The sequence below is a fragment of the Phalacrocorax aristotelis genome, chromosome Z (assembly GCF_949628215.1).
Source record: "Phalacrocorax aristotelis chromosome Z, bGulAri2.1, whole genome shotgun sequence".
Classification (NCBI taxonomy): Eukaryota; Metazoa; Chordata; class Aves; order Suliformes; family Phalacrocoracidae; genus Phalacrocorax; species Phalacrocorax aristotelis.
The window spans coordinates 44,207,622-44,225,247 of record NC_134311.1 but is presented as its reverse complement, the minus strand read 5'-3'; the positions used below and the strand labels follow the sequence as shown (position 1 = coordinate 44,225,247).

At 40.1% G+C, this 17,626-nt stretch overlaps 1 protein-coding gene across 4 annotated transcripts in view; it reads right to left on the bottom strand.

Moving 5' to 3' along the window:
* The window catches only part of PCSK5 (proprotein convertase subtilisin/kexin type 5), a 199,425-nt gene that overhangs the window by 25,463 nt on the left and 156,336 nt on the right, over nucleotides 1-17,626 (bottom strand). For all 4 annotated transcript variants that reach the window (XM_075078142.1, XM_075078140.1, XM_075078141.1 and 1 more), the window contains 2 exons: nucleotides 7,708-7,825; nucleotides 6,457-6,645 (listed from right to left, as the gene is read on the bottom strand). In XM_075078142.1, coding sequence (XP_074934243.1) covers nucleotides 6,457-6,645; nucleotides 7,708-7,825 — 307 coding nt within the window. The remainder of the gene's footprint in view (nucleotides 1-6,456; nucleotides 6,646-7,707; nucleotides 7,826-17,626) is intronic.

Here is a 17,626-nt window from a genome sequence, read left to right as displayed (position 1 = left end):
AGTCCAAATGTTAACACAGCCAAGTCTGCCACTAAATCATGTCCCTAAGCACCACAGCTTTTAAATACCTCCACGTCTTTTAAATACCTCCATAGATGGTCACTCAACTACTTCCCCGGCCAGCACCTTCCAATGCTTGACAATGCTTTCAGTGAAGATATTTTTTCCTAATATCCAATCTAAACCTCCCACAGTGCACCTTGAGACCGTTTCTCTTGTCCTACCACTTGTTACTCGGGAGAAGAGGCCAACTCCTTTCAAGTAGTTGTAAAGAGCGATAAGGTCTCCCCTCAGCCTCCTTTTCTCCAGACTAAACAACCCCAGTTCCCTCAGCCACTCCTCATAAGGCTTGTGCCTTCACCAGCTTTGTTGCCCTTCCTTGGACATGCTCCAGCACCTCAGTGTCTTTCTTGTAGTGAGGGGCCAAAAACTGAACACAGCATTCAAGGTGCGGCCTCACCAGTGCCGAGTACAGGGACACCATCACTTCCCTACTCCCGCTGGCCACACTATTCCTGATACAAGCCAGGATGCTGTTGGCCTTCTTGGCCACCTGGGCACACTGCTGGCTCATGTTCAGCTGCCTGGGCACACCAACACCCCAAGGTCCTTTTTCACCAGGCAGCTTTCCAGCCACTCTTCCTCAAGCCTGTAGCATTGCATGGGGTTGTTGTGACCCAAGTGCAGGATCAGGCACTGAGCCTTGTTGAATCTCAAACAACTGGCCTTGGCCCATCAATCCAGCCTGTCCAGGTCCCTCTCTACAGAGGGCTTCCTACACTCAAGCAGATCAACACTCCCACCCAACTTGGTGTCATCTGCAAATTTACTGAGGGTGCACTCGATCCCCTCATCCAGATCATTGATAAAGATATTAAACAGAAATGACCCCAGTACTGAGCCCTGGGGAACACGAGTTGTGACCAGCTGCCAGCTGGATTTAACTCCATTCACCACAACTCCCTGGCCTCGGCCACCCAGTGAGGTTTTTTACCCAGCAAAGGGTACACCTGTCTAAGCCATGAGCAGCCAGTTTCTCCAGGAGAATGCTGTGGGAAACAATGTCAAAGGCTTTACTAAAGTATAGGTAGACAACATCCACAGCTCTTCCCTCATCCACTAAGCGGGTGACCTTGTCACAGAAGGAGATCAGGTTAGTCAAGCAGGATCTTCCTTTCATAAACCCATGGTGGCTGGGCCTGATCACTTGGTTGTCTTGCAATGGCACTCAAGATGACCTGCTCCATAACCTTCCCCAGCACCAAGGTCAGGCTGACTGGCCTGTAGCTCCCCTGGTCCTCCCTCTGGCCCTTTTTGTAGATGGGTGTCACACTGGCAAGCCTCCAATCATCTGGGACCTCCCCAGTTAGCCAGGATTGCTGATAAATGATTGAGAGTAGCTTAGTGAACACTTCTGCCAGCTCCCTCACTACCTTTGGGTGTATCCCATCCGGCCCCATAGACCTGTACGTGTCTATGTGGTGTAGCAGGTTGCTAACTATTTCCCCTTGGATTATGGAGGCTTAGTTCTGCTCCCTGTCCCTGTCTTCCAGCTCAGTGGGCTGGTTACCCAGAGAACAACTGGTCTTACTATTAAAGACTGAGGCAAAGAAGGTGTTAAGGACATCAGCCTTTTCCTCATCCTTTGTCACTATGTCTCCCCCACTTCCAATAATCATGGGTTCTAACTTTCCACTGAAACTGAACTTGAAGTATTGATTCCTAAAAGCGAATACATGCCTACTCTGCAGATCTCTGATGAATTCTTTACTACACTCAGTCATCAAGGAAAGGCATCTCTCACTCTAAATCTCTGATATGTTGCACTTCATTCTTCTTCCACTTTTTACTTTGATCAAGTTCTAGGGTCAGTTTTAGAGTTACATGGCGTTTAGTGTAACTTACATGCATTTATTTACTCTCTTTTGTACATAAACCCCATTAGTCTTGTTTGCGGAGCTGGGTAGTGTTCACTTTTTATTTAAATTGATGTTGTGTCTGTAGTATCTCAGAGTTCCCCACCCTATCTACTGCTAATGCTGCCAGGGTATAAGAAAAGAAAGGATTTTTAGAGGTATTGACATTGCAATTGCAGTTCAAAGAATGGGTGGTAGAAGGGTAGTGGGCTGTCTATTCAACCCTCTCCAAAAAAAAAAAAAAAAGACAAAAGACAACCTGAACAGAATAAAACACAGCAAGTATGAGTTGGGAGAACTAGTTTTCCGACAGCTATGTCCTGTAGACATAATACAAGCACAGGATTATTGTTTGTTCATCCTGGACTTAAGACTTAATAACACCACCACAGTATCCTTTCAGTTACTGCAACAGTGAAATCACTGTGACCCTATCCTTTTAATCATATTTGGATGCATAAGATGTTGGTTTTGTTATTAGAGTATAATGTGTAAACTGCAATAAAGATGTAAAACAGACTGGTCCAGAAATTAAAATGTGCTCCTCTAAAGGAAAGGTTTCCTCTGCTTCTGAATACCAAGACTTTTTATGAAGCAAACTAGCAAGTAAGATTGTTTTTGATCTAAGAGTTTCCCACAGAGGAGGGTCTCATTAAAACTTACTGATTATCTAAGGTTTCATGATAGGAAAAAGATGGTAATGAAAATACTTCCTTTTGTTACTGAACAGAATTATTATTAATGTCAGTGACATATAAGCGTAGGAAGCTAGTGGCCTGGAAACTTGCCACCACGTGGCTAAAAAATTTCAGTTACGCAGTTCAAATGGCAGCAGCTGCTTTAAATTTAAAGGGCAAGAATTAAACAAGCCATGACTTCAGTGCGAGACAAACAAGTCCTAAGTTTACGTATTCTATCCTCTTTCTATTTAGCTTCTCCTCCATCACCCCCCTATAATGACTCTCTGTTAGAACTGACCTTGGTACATCTCAAAAACTCAGAAACCCATGCTGCCAAATCCAATGGCCAACTGTTTTTAAAAAGGGGATACTGTTCCCCTTTGGACTTAACTGTAGCCTCATCCTCACACCAGCCAGCACTTTCCAAGCCTGTATTTTCCTCTGCTGCAGTACATCCAATGTAATCATGTTTAGTACTTTCCAAACAACAAAGCAGATGTTCCCTGTAAAGCAGTTTTTGAAGAATGCACATGAGGCTCAAGCCAGTGACAGTGTAATCCACCAAATGCCTGCAAAGGAATCCACATAGCCTCTGACTAACAAGTTTTCTTACTGAAGTCATTTTAGGGTATGCCAGCATTAAGGATAAAATATGCAGAAAAAAGGCCAGATATTGCCTTGAGGGACCTACTTGTCAATGCACCAGAAACTACACAATGACTCTTCTTCCAGAATTGGTGGAGAAGAAGTGCACATGTGTAAAATATACCTTTTGCACTTTAAAGACATTTTACCAGCAAACTGTTTAAAATTAAATCCAGATGAGTAATGGTAAAGCAATGAGGTTTTCCCTAGATTCAGTAAAACCAGCTGGTATTGCTGACATTAATCATGTACGTGTGCATTAAAAGGTCTTGGATGTCTGAGAAAAGCGTCTCAGTCAGGTAGTAGCAATGTACAACAGTCTCTGGGACCTTTGCCTATAGAAAAAAAACCCAGACCACTTGCTGCCAATGCATCCCTGCATGCTACTTGTACTTGCATGCATTTATTTTGATGCCCTCATCAATAATACTTTAAAAATCAAATGCCTCAAAACTAGATTCTCATATTAGTGAGTAACAACACTTCTATTCCATGTTTTATTTTATAACATGATGCTACATATATATATACTCAACAACACACAGTATACTACTAATTGCAAGACCACTAAGCTGTAAGACTTCTTCCAGCAAGACCAAACAAAAGAAGCCTTGAAATACCATTTTGAAAATTACTGTGCTCATGTGCCTCACTTTACCCTAAGAAAGGGCTTGTGAAGATGTTAGGTATTTCAGATGTAGATTTTGCATACTTCCTTAATTCCTTAATAGTAGTAGCCCAGAGTTGTTTGTTTCAGCCAGATGTGACTGGCAAGTCAGTATATCTCTGAAGCTTGCACGGGAGGGGAATTTCTAGTGCAACTGAATATTCGCTCTGTCACAAATAAGTTGTTTTTTGGAAGGTGGCAAAACAATAAATGGCCTTTCAGGTTTCTTTGTTTTCTGAAAGTATACTTCTGAAAGTATACAATAAGAAAGAGCTGATCATCACCTTATTTTAATACATACATTTGCAGTCTCTCTACCACAGGTACAGAAAGTAATTACTTTCTAAGGTGCAGGGGTTACAAAGCAGCTGATAGAATTAAACTTTGTACTTATTCCACATACCAGTCATCACCAGAGGTGAACTGTGAATACTGGAATCGCTTTATCTCCCACTTGCTGTGAGTCAGCTGCAAGACATGAAAGCCTAGAGCCAAAAGTTAGCTGTGTTAAGACCACTGGGTTACACAAGATTGTTTTGTTTGGATACCTAGTTGGAGGACTTCTAATTTTTTTCTTTTTGAAGAACTGCTGCATGAAAATGGAATACAAAACTACAGAAGAATTTCTTCTGACAGAAAAACACAAGCCTGTTTTATAACTGCTTAGAGGGTAGAGGTCTCCTTCTGCACTGGTTAGCAGAGGACAAATTCTTTATTCACTATTCCAGGGAGATATATAGATGTGTGTGCCCAGGTGCTTTATCAGCAAGGCACTGTCAACACTTGTAATGCAGCACATGAGATATTCTAGACTGCCCCAAAATTCCAGAACAACATTCTCTCCATTGATGAATTAATGTCTACAGCTTGAAGAGTCTTTCCAGTATATCTTTTCTTTTAAATTAACCTAATCTCTAATGAAAATGTGGGTTCACACTTCAATCAGAACAAAGTCCATTTGACCTCCACCTGTCTCCAAAACAGGTCCTTCCTTTCAAGAGGAAAGATAAGTCCTACCACTGAGGTACAGGAACACACACAAGCCTCCAGGGCTAGGCAGTCACTCTATCAGCAAATCTGGCTGTGGAAATGTGGATGATGAAGCAGCTTGGAAATCAGGCCACTCCCAATTCATTAAAAGGCCTGAAGAGTAGGACTGGGGATATAAGCCTGTGAAGGCTTAAGTGGGACAGCAGAAGAGTTCTTAAAATATAGGTTTGACGCATGGCAGCTTTTGTTGTTTCTGAGATATATATAACATCAGTTCACATCAGCTTTTGTGTGGGAGCCACGTTCTGTGTCCAGCAGAACGGCAGTCATCTGAATCTGCTAGTCTCCAAGAAAAAAAAATTCCCTATCATACTGTGGCCCCATCAGGAAGATTTTCTAGCCAGTTGGAGAAGTACAGAAGCATTTCTTATTGTAACTGTAGCTTATCTGCACATTTTGAAATGGGGTAGACTTTGAGAAGGTTTCTGGGGTTTCTTCATGCTTTAACCATCTCTGGTAGGAGGCAGTGCTCTTAAACACTGATTTAGCAAGATTTATCTGGGAAGGACTGTCAGTGTTTTCTTCCAAGAAAATTTCTGTTAGTATACCAGAGAAATGGAAATATCACTGGGAAGTCTTTCAGTTTGCTGAGCACAGATACTAATGATGCATGTCATCTCCAGGGGACTGAAATTGCACTAATGTTGGAAATAGTGCACTGGATAAAGAGATACTTGTTTGAGTCCAGCCTGCAGAAAAAGAGACAATTTGATGAAGTGTCACAGTTTCTCCAAGAACATAACACAGAGGTGACAGGATGAGAAGAAGGACTGCTCTTTCTTAATGGTCAATGTTAAAGTTGTTGGAAAGGCAAAAGCAAGTATACATTGCAAATCTGTGGGATGAAGGATATGGCTGACTTCTAAAAATGTTAATAGGCTATTTTCAAATAGACCCATTAATTTCATAGTACTAGCGCAACTGCTCAGTATTGTCCTACTAGAAGCCTTGCATGGGTTGAGCATACTACTTCAACATGCAAAGGGAAAAAAAGGATTTGGAAATTGGTAACATCAAGAGTCATAACCATACTAGCAAAGCTTGAAGGTAACAGTAGTAGAGAACTACTATCGTTTCTGATTTTTATTACTAGTAAACACAGGAAAAAAAGGAGAAAAATGAAACATAAATTCCAGTAGTATGTAGAAACACACTTCCATTTAGCTTCCTTCTGTAACACTGAGACTGTTACCAGTTTCTTCACATTTTCCAGCCATCTAATAATTGGTGAGCCACACAAGACTAATGAAATTGACTAATATTTGCTTTGGAGATGATGCCCTTCTACAGCTTTACAGCCTTTTTCTACTGACAAAGACAGAGGTTGCCATCTTCAAATTCATTTGCACTTCACTCACCCCATCTCTCAGAAAAAACAATTAGCCTGTGTCTGCCAGTGAACCTACTGTAATGACTTAACTGTTCTTTGCTGATGCTGCAGCCTCAGAGCAGGCTCTGCATGCTGACTGGACTGTGAAGCTGCATTGTTGTACTTTACCTGTTGGCCAAGAGCTGTGACCTAGTTCCAGAAGGAGAGGTTAGGTAAATTGCCAAGTCTCCACGTCGAGGGTGAGTAATAGTGATGCGCACAACGACATGCTCCAAGTAGATCACATGGTGGTTAGGATTATCTGAACAGCCAGTGGCTTTGTAAATTGAACGGACAACGCTGTCAGGTCGTATTGTTCTATAATATAATCATATTGAACAACATCAGCATTTCTTGCTTGTGCTATAAAATAAGACAACCACATCTTTTTTGCTTAGTAGTGAATGACAGCGTTAGACAATTGTTTCTGAGAAGTCAGCAGCCTATAACCCTTAGTTTTAACACTTACCTCCTAGCTGAAACTGGGTCATTATTTTACTGTAGCTAATGGCAACTACCTGGCTTTCTGTTAGGCATGGACACATAATAAAAGAGGGCAGTGAAAAACCTGTAATAGGAATAAGCCTTTGGGACAGAGCATTTTTGTGGATTAGTGGCCAGATGAGGATTGTTGGGCTTGTCATGGGATCACAGCTGGTTCGTAAGCCCCAGGAAATGTCTGGCATAGCCATAGACCTTGCTTACGTAATAGCAAGTATTACATGATAACTGTACTAAATGAAATCTGACTCAGCTGGTTTAAATTGGCACAACATCCTTGCAGACTATACCAGTTGTGGATTGAGCCTATCAAGCATACTTATCAAACAATAATCTTAATGCTTTGGAAGTGTGCCTTATGACTGATGCTGTTTCTGTATCCACAAAGTGCACATACAGAATTTTGTTCTTAAGCCTAGCTCTATAGACACCCTACCCTAGCAAGTGTAAAGCAGTTTAAACTTAGCCTCTGAGCTGGAGACTCTTGATACTGTTTAAAAGAGACAATATCATGCAGTATTTTGATGATCACAGTATTTGTGTGTTAGATCCTGGACTGATAAGTCTGAACTCATCTTACAAAGGTGACTGCAGTGCACTCAGCCAAACCTTCTTCTTCAGTGCATTGTTTATAACAGAATCAATCATTATACACCTAGCTTGTTTTACACCTTCAGCTTCTGGGGCATTTTTTAAACTAGGGCCTTTTTCCAAGGGAACAACCTTTACAGGCAAATGACCTGATGTCTGTGAATGTGACAGAGATCCCCAGTATAGTTTACAAAATGACGCATTATACGCAATGCAAGGGAGGGGTAAATTATAGCCAATTTCTTTCCATAAGTTTATGCCAGCAAGAGTTTTGGCAGCACGTATTACTTGATTTGCCGATCCGTGTTCTCCACACACATGTGCTGTGGAGGTACTGTTGTCCACTTTTCTGCTTCTATCACCATTGCTTCAGCGTCCATCAGTCCAAATCCATAGAGGTGGCTAACTGCAAGGTATGAACAGAATGGTTGCAATTATAGCATAAAACCTTGTTTTTCATCATAGACTAATTCCAGAGTCATATCCTAACTGGAACTGCTCCTTTTCTACTTCTTCCTTGCTTTCGCAGAAGCTCAAAAATCTCCTTGCCAGAAACAATAATGACTATATCTAATTTATACACTGAATCCACTCACTGCTTTATTACAGAAGTGGCAAATGACCATCATGAATAACACTGCCTTACCATGAGAAGCATAGACCAGAACTGCAGACTGCCAGGGAGTAATACTGCCTCCATTTGCCCTTTGTCCATGTGCCTCATGTCAGCCCAGTCCTCTTATATAATGTAACATTAAAAGGTGTAAAGAACCAGGGGAGGGTTATTTCTGTTACTCAAATACCAAACACATGTATGTACATAAATATTGATGGTAACTGAGACAATAAATTTAAGAAGGAACAGACTGTCTTCTTAACTGCTGTACACAACTTCCTGTGTCTAAGCAGCATATGGATGCTCTCCTAGTTCTGTATACAGTATGGTTGCCACTGGCCATCCAACCAGCTAGATCCAACATCTCTCTAAAGTTGTCTGCATGATGCAGGTGAGAAGCAATGGTGTTTGAAGGCCAGGGCCCTAAAGATAATTCCTATGCAGAGTCTGTGTCAAAAAGACTCCTTCCTCTACCTCCTTTGTAGACTGCAGATGAAGTTATTTCTGAGAGACCTGTTAACATTGCTGTTGACCTCTGATATTACCTACTGCATGCATTGCACACACTGTGGTACTCAGCATCCATGCCTGGAAGTTAGCACTCTGTTAATGCTTACTTCTGGATGTTACATCCTCATCTCTATCTGCCTTTCATGACATGGAGAGTCAACAATGGTCCCCTTGCAAGAAACACAATGCCCAGTAATTTAACTTTAATGCCTGAATGCCTCAAAGAATCAGAAGGCTTTAAAGCATCATCTTTCTTAGGATACAAAAAATTGAACTTTCAAGTGCCCAATGTCTAAACAGGCGAAGTATTTCCAATGGACTTGTGCCAATTCTGTATCTTTCACTTCGTTGTAATTTTAAGAGTACTTAACTTGTAACTATTTCAAGAGTTCCAGCTGTTCACAAAGGCTGAAAGTTTCACTTACTGAAGCAGCTGTGTGTTTTTCGTTCTGTTCCAATCAAAACAGAAGCTTGCAAATGGATTTTGATGAATCAGAAGAAGCTGCTAGGCATGTCGTTTTATTGTGACAAATTGGTGCTATTGGTAAAGTTCTGACAGGACCAGGTGAAAGAAAAAAGCTTCCAGAGGGAGGAGTTTAGATCACAAATATTAATAGATCAGTTTTACTTGCTACCACAGACAGTGCTACCAGAAAACCCTCTGAAAAAAATAGTGCTATTTTAATCAGTAACACAACAAGCCATGGTGTAAGTCTTTCCAACTGCACTTTGCAAAAGGTTTGTGAAAGCAGCCTCCATTCATTGCCAAACCAGAATTCAAAGGACTCGGTCCAAAAAACCTCTAACCTTGCCAAACAAATAACAGTTCAAAGCATAAAAATAATCAGTGCTTAAGGACCCCATCTTCCAAATATGTCAGTATCCAATATTGTCTGAATCTGCCAGCTGAAGAGGGTTCCTCAGTGGAAAATACTGCAAGAAATAATGACTGTGTAATGAACTGATTTTCTTCCCATCTCCTTCCCCTTCAGCCCAAAACTAAAATGCACATAGCATGGAAATGTTCATTTGGGGAGAACTAAACACAGCTCTTCCGCCAAATGAGGCAGGTATGGTTTTCAGAAATGAAACATAATGACTTAAATATATGAAAATAATTAAATTCAGCCCTCCTTTAGACTTCTGAATTCTCTTTAATGTACTCCACAAAAAAATAGAAAGGGATAGAGATGTCTGATTTTTACATGTGGGTGGAGGCAGCCAGGAAAAGAACAAGGAAAGCTTAGATGGAGAAACTGTACTATGAAGATGTTTGCAGTGATGGAAATCTCCTTGGCCCATAGATGTCATCTTGCAAAAACTGCGTTTGATGATGAGACCATATTTATCTGTGACGTCATTTGTCTGTTCTCACACTACATGCACTGCTCTGGTATTTAAAATTTTAGTTAATATACATTCTGTCTGTTCTGATGAACAGTTGGAAGACCAAGAGCATTAACTCACATGGTCTGTAACTACACAGTTACTCTGTATAGTACAACATTTAAACACAGGTAAATTTTTCATGAATGGAAAAATCTTTTGAACTAACCCATGGATAATGTATTTTCAGTTCCTGGCAGGTAGCAACCTGCCTTGGTTTAGCCCTCAGGATGTCTAGCTGTAAGATGCTGCATGTTCAGCCTAACTACTGATCTCAAAGAAGAGCCAAATCTCTCCTCAACTCACCTTTTCTCACCCAGAAGTAAGGGCAGAAGAGCATCTAACATTGCAATCACCAGGCAGTGACCTTCTGATGGAAACCTGAAGTGGCTTTTAAGCCACCTCAGCGTAGACATTTTTTGCCCTAATATGCACATTAAAAATACAAACAAAACCTAGAGAGTGAACATTCTATCTTTCCTACCCTATAAATTATTTGGACGTTAGAATTGTGTTCATTTTTCATCCAGGAGAAAAGAAATTACCACCCAAGGTTATGTGGTTGTTCATGAGTCAATGCTTAAACTCTCTTGCATGAAAGCAGAGGTGGGAGTGAGAAGTTCTGCAGCTGCTGGCTTTTTATTCCCACAGCTGAAACAGAAGTATATTTTTCCCTTGAAGGGCCTTCCCATTGAAATAAAAACTTCCTGACAGTCAGGGGTTCTCCAAAATCCTTCCATGTGGGAAGCTTCCAGGCATCTGACATTTGGCTATCTCCAAACATTTGTACTTCAAAGCCTTGATCCAGTGGGTTGGTTAGCAGCTGCAGGTATCAGCAGAAGCCCATAATATTCAAAGATGAAATGATAGCAATTTAGGAAAGAATCACAGAATTAACAAAAGTAGTTGATCCCCTTGTGTCTTAGAGAAGAAAGCAGCTTTTGTTTTCTACTGCCTTCAAATTTCACCTCTTCATCTGTGTATATGCTAGTACTGCTGTGAACTCTATACCAGGGTGCCTCTCCCAGAGGTTAAAAATTACCTCAGTGGTCCACACAGGGCCATAAATGTCTTCTAGGAAACATCTGGAACTGCCACTGATTTGTGTGCGAATGATATTGAGCTCACTTTTGCTAAGCCAGATAGAAAAGCAATATTTGAAAGGTACTGATGATTGCAGAGTGAGATAAGCTGACTGGAAGTGCAAAATGCCCCAGGACCTTGCACATACATACTATGTGCTCTACATTATCACTGCTGTGAATTGCTACTGGGCTTGGTTGTTGCTAGGAATCATTGAGCATGTCAGACAGGGTATAGGGCTGTTTTGTAAGAAGATATTTGCCTTTCAGAGGCAGAATAGGAATGTGAGATTGGTGCAATGTAAGCTTACGACGAAGGAACAGACTGTTGCTCTTGTTGAGCTGACGGCTGAAAACTATGACCTCCTTGTGATCAAGGTGTCCATGGACAGACTATCCTTGTATCCTCTCTCTACTCATGCAGCAATGCAAACTGACCTGTTCCTACTTCTGCAAAATCATGGAGTTTTACAGATGCAGGACAAGTTTCAGAGAAAAACTTGCCTCCTGCTACACAAAGTAAATATTGGGTTTTAGCTGATCTCTTTACTCTTCTTATCATTAAAGAAAATAACACTTCTTGGGGGATAAAGTCCATTTATTTATCCCTGGAGCAATTCCTCTATTAGTGCACCATGAAATCAAGGCCTGCTCGGCTGCTGGATAGAATTCCCCAGCTTCTTCATAATCCCTTTGTTTTTGTCTGAAACTGTTATTGAAAATTCAATAACTTCCTCATTTATATACAAAAAGGATGTAAAGCTACCCCCAAATCTAAAGGCAGCAGTTGACTTGAGTAAGAGAAATATGAATGGCTGGTGTTGATAAAGCATAACACAGAATCATCATGCAGACTCCAGGAAAACTGGGCCCACACACTAAAAACACAGCATTTCCAGTGTCTCAGTGCAGCTAAACTTGATTTGTTAGACTGCAGTTTCATTGCTTGTCATCAAGGTGTCTCATCAGTAGCTTAGATGTTAAGCCTCCCTTGCTATTTTGCTCATCTGACAAAAAACATTGTAGAATATTTTCTCCCTACTATATTTTTGGCCTTTAATTTTCTATACTGTGAAAGCAGCATTGGAAATATAAATATTTTGTATACACATATCAAATACTAAAGCAGAAGGAGAGAAATGGTAATAACTTCAATTTGTCAAATGAGGAATACGCAGCTTTTCTAAACTAGATTCAGCTGTTTGGTAGGTAAATTATGACTTGTTCATTTATGCTACTGTGGCATCTTGATCCAGTCTCATCCAAAATGAGACAAAATAGGACTCTAAAATGCCCCTTATACTGTGCTTTTCTTAAATGTTGTGTAGCAAAAGAATTAGATGTGAGACTCTTGAGTTACTCTCATCCTATAAATATTTCAAACTGGCCTACACCAATATTTCTTTTACGTTTGACATTTTCTTTGCAAATATAAAGCTCTAATTCTATATTACTTTAAGTTTATGTCATTTGCTTAGTATATCAAAATACTTCAACCAAGAAAGACAATTGTCTAAATAAAATTAAAGCACACAAAAGGAGAGATACTATGATGACACATGGCTTAAACTATTTTGATTTTGTTTTGTCATGTTCTAACTCAGAGAACATTGATCTTGAATGAGAATTCATCTTGTTTTGGCCATATTCCCATTTTGTGTCAACCTATGACCAGTAATCTGTGATAACCGAATGTGACTTCTGAAACAAATAACTGCTTTACAAGCCAATAACACAACCATGCAAGAACATTCTTTTTTATTCTTGCTTGTAAAACCAACTCCCTCGTGCTTTTTAGATTAAGCATATTTGTGTTTTTATATTTTACACAGAACCAACCCCATAATTTTTCTTCTTGAAGCAAACAGCAAACACAGTCCTCCCTGCCACAGAATTCTCTTAAATCCACATATCTTTAAAGACCCAGCAGGGATGGTAGAACATTGAGTTCTTATTCTTACCATGACATCAGAGAAGGATTTGAAGGGCAGAAAGTTGCCCAACAGATTTGTTTTAAAAGTGGCGTCTACACACATGCGCCATGAAAAACTGAAGGGCCTCTGTATCATAGAATCATAGAAGCACAGAATGGTTTGGGTTGGAAGGGACCTTTGGAGATCATCTAGTCTGACCTCCCTGCCATGGGCAGGGACATCTTTCACTAGATCAAGTTGCTCAAAGCCCCGTGCAACCTGACTTTGAATGCTTCCAGGGATGGGGCATCCACAGCTTCTCTGAGCAACCTGTTCCAGCGTCTCACTAGCCTCATAAAATATTTCTTCATTATGTTCAATCTAAATCTTTCTGTTTACAACTATTGCCCCTTTCTTTGTCCCTACAGGCCTTGGTAAAAAGCCTCTCTCCATCTTTCTTATAAGCCCCCTTTATGTACTGAAAGGTCACAATATGGTCTCTTCTCCAGGCTGAACAACCCCAACACTCTCAGTCTTTCTTCACAGGGGAGTTGTTCTAGCCATTTTACCATTTACATGGTCAGAAAGGTGCTAACAGAATACTTAAAATTTTGCTTTTATTGAGCTTCCACTTGTGCTTATGTCAGTTTCTGATTTTTGTATTAGTACAAACAATTTCTTCAATAATATACTAACCATGGATTTACTTGACAATAGATTTGACAAAAAAGATCAGCCCTCTGGATTTTACATATTCCCTGTCTGTCAAAAGCTCCTATTCATTGATAAAATAAAATATAGATTGCCCAGGAACACTAGTGGAACAGCTAGTAGAAGCTCAGCTTCCAGTAGCCAGTGTACCTTTGTGAATAGTTTCTGTGTGCAACTCTGTCACTGCTTCACCTACTATGAGACTTTGCAGCCACTTAAAAAATAGCCCTAAAACACACCACCTTAAAATATTAAGAAATTAAATCCAAAATCACATTTGCATTCACATCCTATCAGTATTTATCTACTTCAGAAATTTAAAACACATATGGTTATCAAGCAGACTCTGGTTGACAAAAAGGACTAAGAGTGAAATACATTTTGGGGATATCAGAACAAGACTTTACTAGTAGCTACAGAAAGTACCGTCTGAACACCTCCTCCTCTCATGAGTGTTAGCAGCCTCTGGCCAGAGGTCATTAGTCTTGGGATTCAGCCACCCCATGGTCTGTGATCAGCAGTGAGCACCCATGTGTATGCCGCATGACCATTCCAAGTTCTCTCCTGCCCACAGCAAGACCTGAAGCAGTTCCGGATTTATGTCTTAGAGCTTGTTGGGGTATGAGTAAAGCAGACATAAAGTAAAGTAAAGCTAATGCAGTCCTCAGAGCACATGGGATCTACTGTGCCCCACATATGGGGACATTTTCCCCAGAGTCAGAGAGAATACCAGTGAGCCTTGCTGAAAACCTCAGTAGAGTCACCAGGAAGACTGGTTTCTCTGCTGAAGGAGCAGGGTTGTGAGAGAAACGGAAAACCTGACTACTGCTTGCTGGTGATTGCTAAGTCAGACAAGCTGCTGCTTCTCTGCAGCAGCATTTGGCTATAAATCATAAAGCCTCTACTGAAGACATCCATTTGTATCGCTTGAAATGAGCCAGTTTGTGTGAATGGAATAAATCTAAGGCTTATATGCATTTAGAAGGGAGAAAAAAGTTTGCTGAAGTGAAGTTGGCTAAAGAGCATCTACAGTAATAGAAGCTATAATTTTTTAAATAGTGATAGTCTTTTTATGTCGGATTTTTTTCCCAAAAAGCACAAGGATCCATTGAAAAACACAGGAGCTTGCAAATTTTCTTTAAACAAAAAGTCTTTTTCTGGATGCACCATGGAACACCTTTTAGGATCATGTACACATTTTCTCTATTAAGAGCAAATTTACACTCAGAGCTACAGTTAGGATTCCCCAATAATTCAAAAGCAGCCAAATGTCATTTCACCCTATCAAGCAATAAAAACACCTTTTGGTGAGACTCTCTATGCTACACTTCATCTCAGAACAGAGGATGACAGATGAATCAAAGGCACTGTAAGTGGAAATGCTGACAGATAGTTAGCAGGAGACACAAAGATAGCACTTCTGTGCTGTCAGGTGTATCAGACACATGGTGCAGAACAGCCTTCTTGTTCTGTCTCACACATTGGCTGTGTCAGTTCAGAAGTGTCAGTGCTCCAGAGGGATATTTACACTCAAGCTAATTTCTGAGTGACCATAGGGCAGCAGCAGATTTTGGCAGAGGAAGGATATACAGCAATATGCAGAAAGCCATAGCAAAGGGATTTGCAAATTATTTAATTATAATGATGGTGGTTTTTAGAAATAAAACTATACCATATTCACCTCAAAGCAGAGGAATTATTGATTAACTAAGCAGACTTCACACTATCCCTGTAGACCTATGTAGTAGATTCTAATCAGTAACTTGAAGCAGAAGGAAGTTAATGAATAGGCTAAGTCTACGCAGATAGCTTGAGCAGTAATGCTGGTAATAAACCTTGTGGATGAACTTCTGCATCCCCTGACTTCAAAGCAATGCCCCAGTGGCCAATTTTTTTTGAGAGAAAAAGTGATAGATTTACAAACAACTTCAGGCACCTAACTGATCCGAGTTGTCCTATAGAGGCCCTTATCTTTGCCTATTATTACTAGATGTTATACATCCTGCCAGGATGCTCTAAGTCATTAAAATAGTGTATAGTAGATGGTGAGACCTGCTTCCTAACTTGCCTGAATCCACCACTAAAATAGACACACTCTGATAATAAAACGACTGCCAGTTTTGTAATTACTGAAATGCACTATAGCAATGCAATAGCACTGAAGAGCTTTGATGTTCTCAAAGGCAGGTGCTTGCTGTTTTTTAAAAAACCCCATGCACAAATGTTCACAATTGCCATGGATGTATACAAGCATGGCTAGATATTTGCCTAGAACATTCTCACAACTGCACTCCTTCAATAGTTAGTATCTAAAGAGGTCATGCAACTGCATATAACTTTTAAGGACTTTTCTTTTAAAATGTTGTCTTTATTGTCTACAATTAAAGCCTTCTGCTTTTGAGAATTGTATCACTTTATCATTCACTTTTTAAATCTGTTGATCCTGGTTCTTCTTTCTTAATGCTGCAAAATTGAAATCTACATTTCACATTAAGTGACAGATTTTTAGGTTAGGAGTCCATAGTGGAAGACTTCTATGTCTCCCCTTCCTCCCCGCCCCCAAATCCTTTGCAGAGTTTTGCTAAAGGTCTGGATTTAGCTTGTTAAAAGAAAATAATGTCAAAGGTTATTCCCATAGTATGTATCCTGTTAGTGCTGTCAGGCCACTCGGCAATGTTTGGTATACTAGGAGGTGCAGAGCATAGTAATGGTGCATAGCTCTGTATCTAGGACAGATGGACATTGAGTCTGTCAGTTGTGAGCAAAGGCATTACCTTTTTAAATTCTTTGCCTGCTATGCTGATCATGGTTTGGTGACAATTCTGAGTACTATTATAATAGAAACTTGAAGTCTAATTTTGCCTTTTGCCTGCTGTTACTCCTGCTTTAAAGTTATATAATTTACATTTTAAAACATGTGTAAATTTGACTCACAATATATGACCCCAGAAAAGCAACCAGCTGTAAGAAAAAATGTCAGTCTAATTTTCTTTATGTTTCCCAGCACAGACCTGAAGTTTCTGCTTACATTCTGTTTTACATTCACAGCTCCATTCCTTGCTTTTCAGAGCCAGCAGGGAACAGAGTGCTGCAGAGCTGACGAGTAATGAGCAGGTTTGATAATGAAGAGTTTGAGTCTGGGAGAAGTAATGACGCCTCCCTGGCTTCTCTGAGAGATTTCCTCTCTCTCCTTTGTACATCTCCATCTCTGGAACTATACAGTTATATTCCTGATCTTACATGTCTTTCAACTGGAAGCAACATTATGTAGATCTCAAATTGTGCTTGGGGGAAAAAAAAAATCCAAGAACCATGATCTAGGGTGAAGAATTCAATATATTTTCCAGCTACCTTCCCCAAATCCCAAAGAGAATTTTTAGGTCTTACTCAAGGTTAGCAGAGTTCAATACCTGACAATTTGTTTGGGTTTAACAAATAAATGCTGAAAAATTCCTAATGCAATTTTAATATTACTTTTAAGAAAACTTTATTTATAGCTGGGAGTTAAATTGTTGCATCTGGGAAGGAAGCAAGAGCCATTGAGGAAAGCTGCAGTGACAACAAAATAAAAAGACAATCACTTTAAACTTGCTGCTAAAAAATGCATGTTCTTACTTCATGTTTCCTAAACTACCTTCTACCTTAACTTCCAAATCCCACCTCTGACATTTTCTCCAGTTACAGTAATGCTTCCTGTACAAAGCAATGATAAAGATTATGATACTGACCCTGTGACTTCTAGATATTTACATATGGTGTGAGATTCCTGAGGACACAGACCTTTTGCTATCATACATATTCTGTCAGTGCTGGGGAGACACTTCTACTCACTGTTAGATTAGCTATTAATTTTATCTGGTTTCCTTCCCTCCTTTCCTAAACTAAATGCTGCTCTGACTTCATACAACTTCCAACAGGGGCTGCAAGGCAGAAAGCGTTCAGATTAATCTAACCAGTTCAGCAAATATAAGACTAATGCCTACCCATGT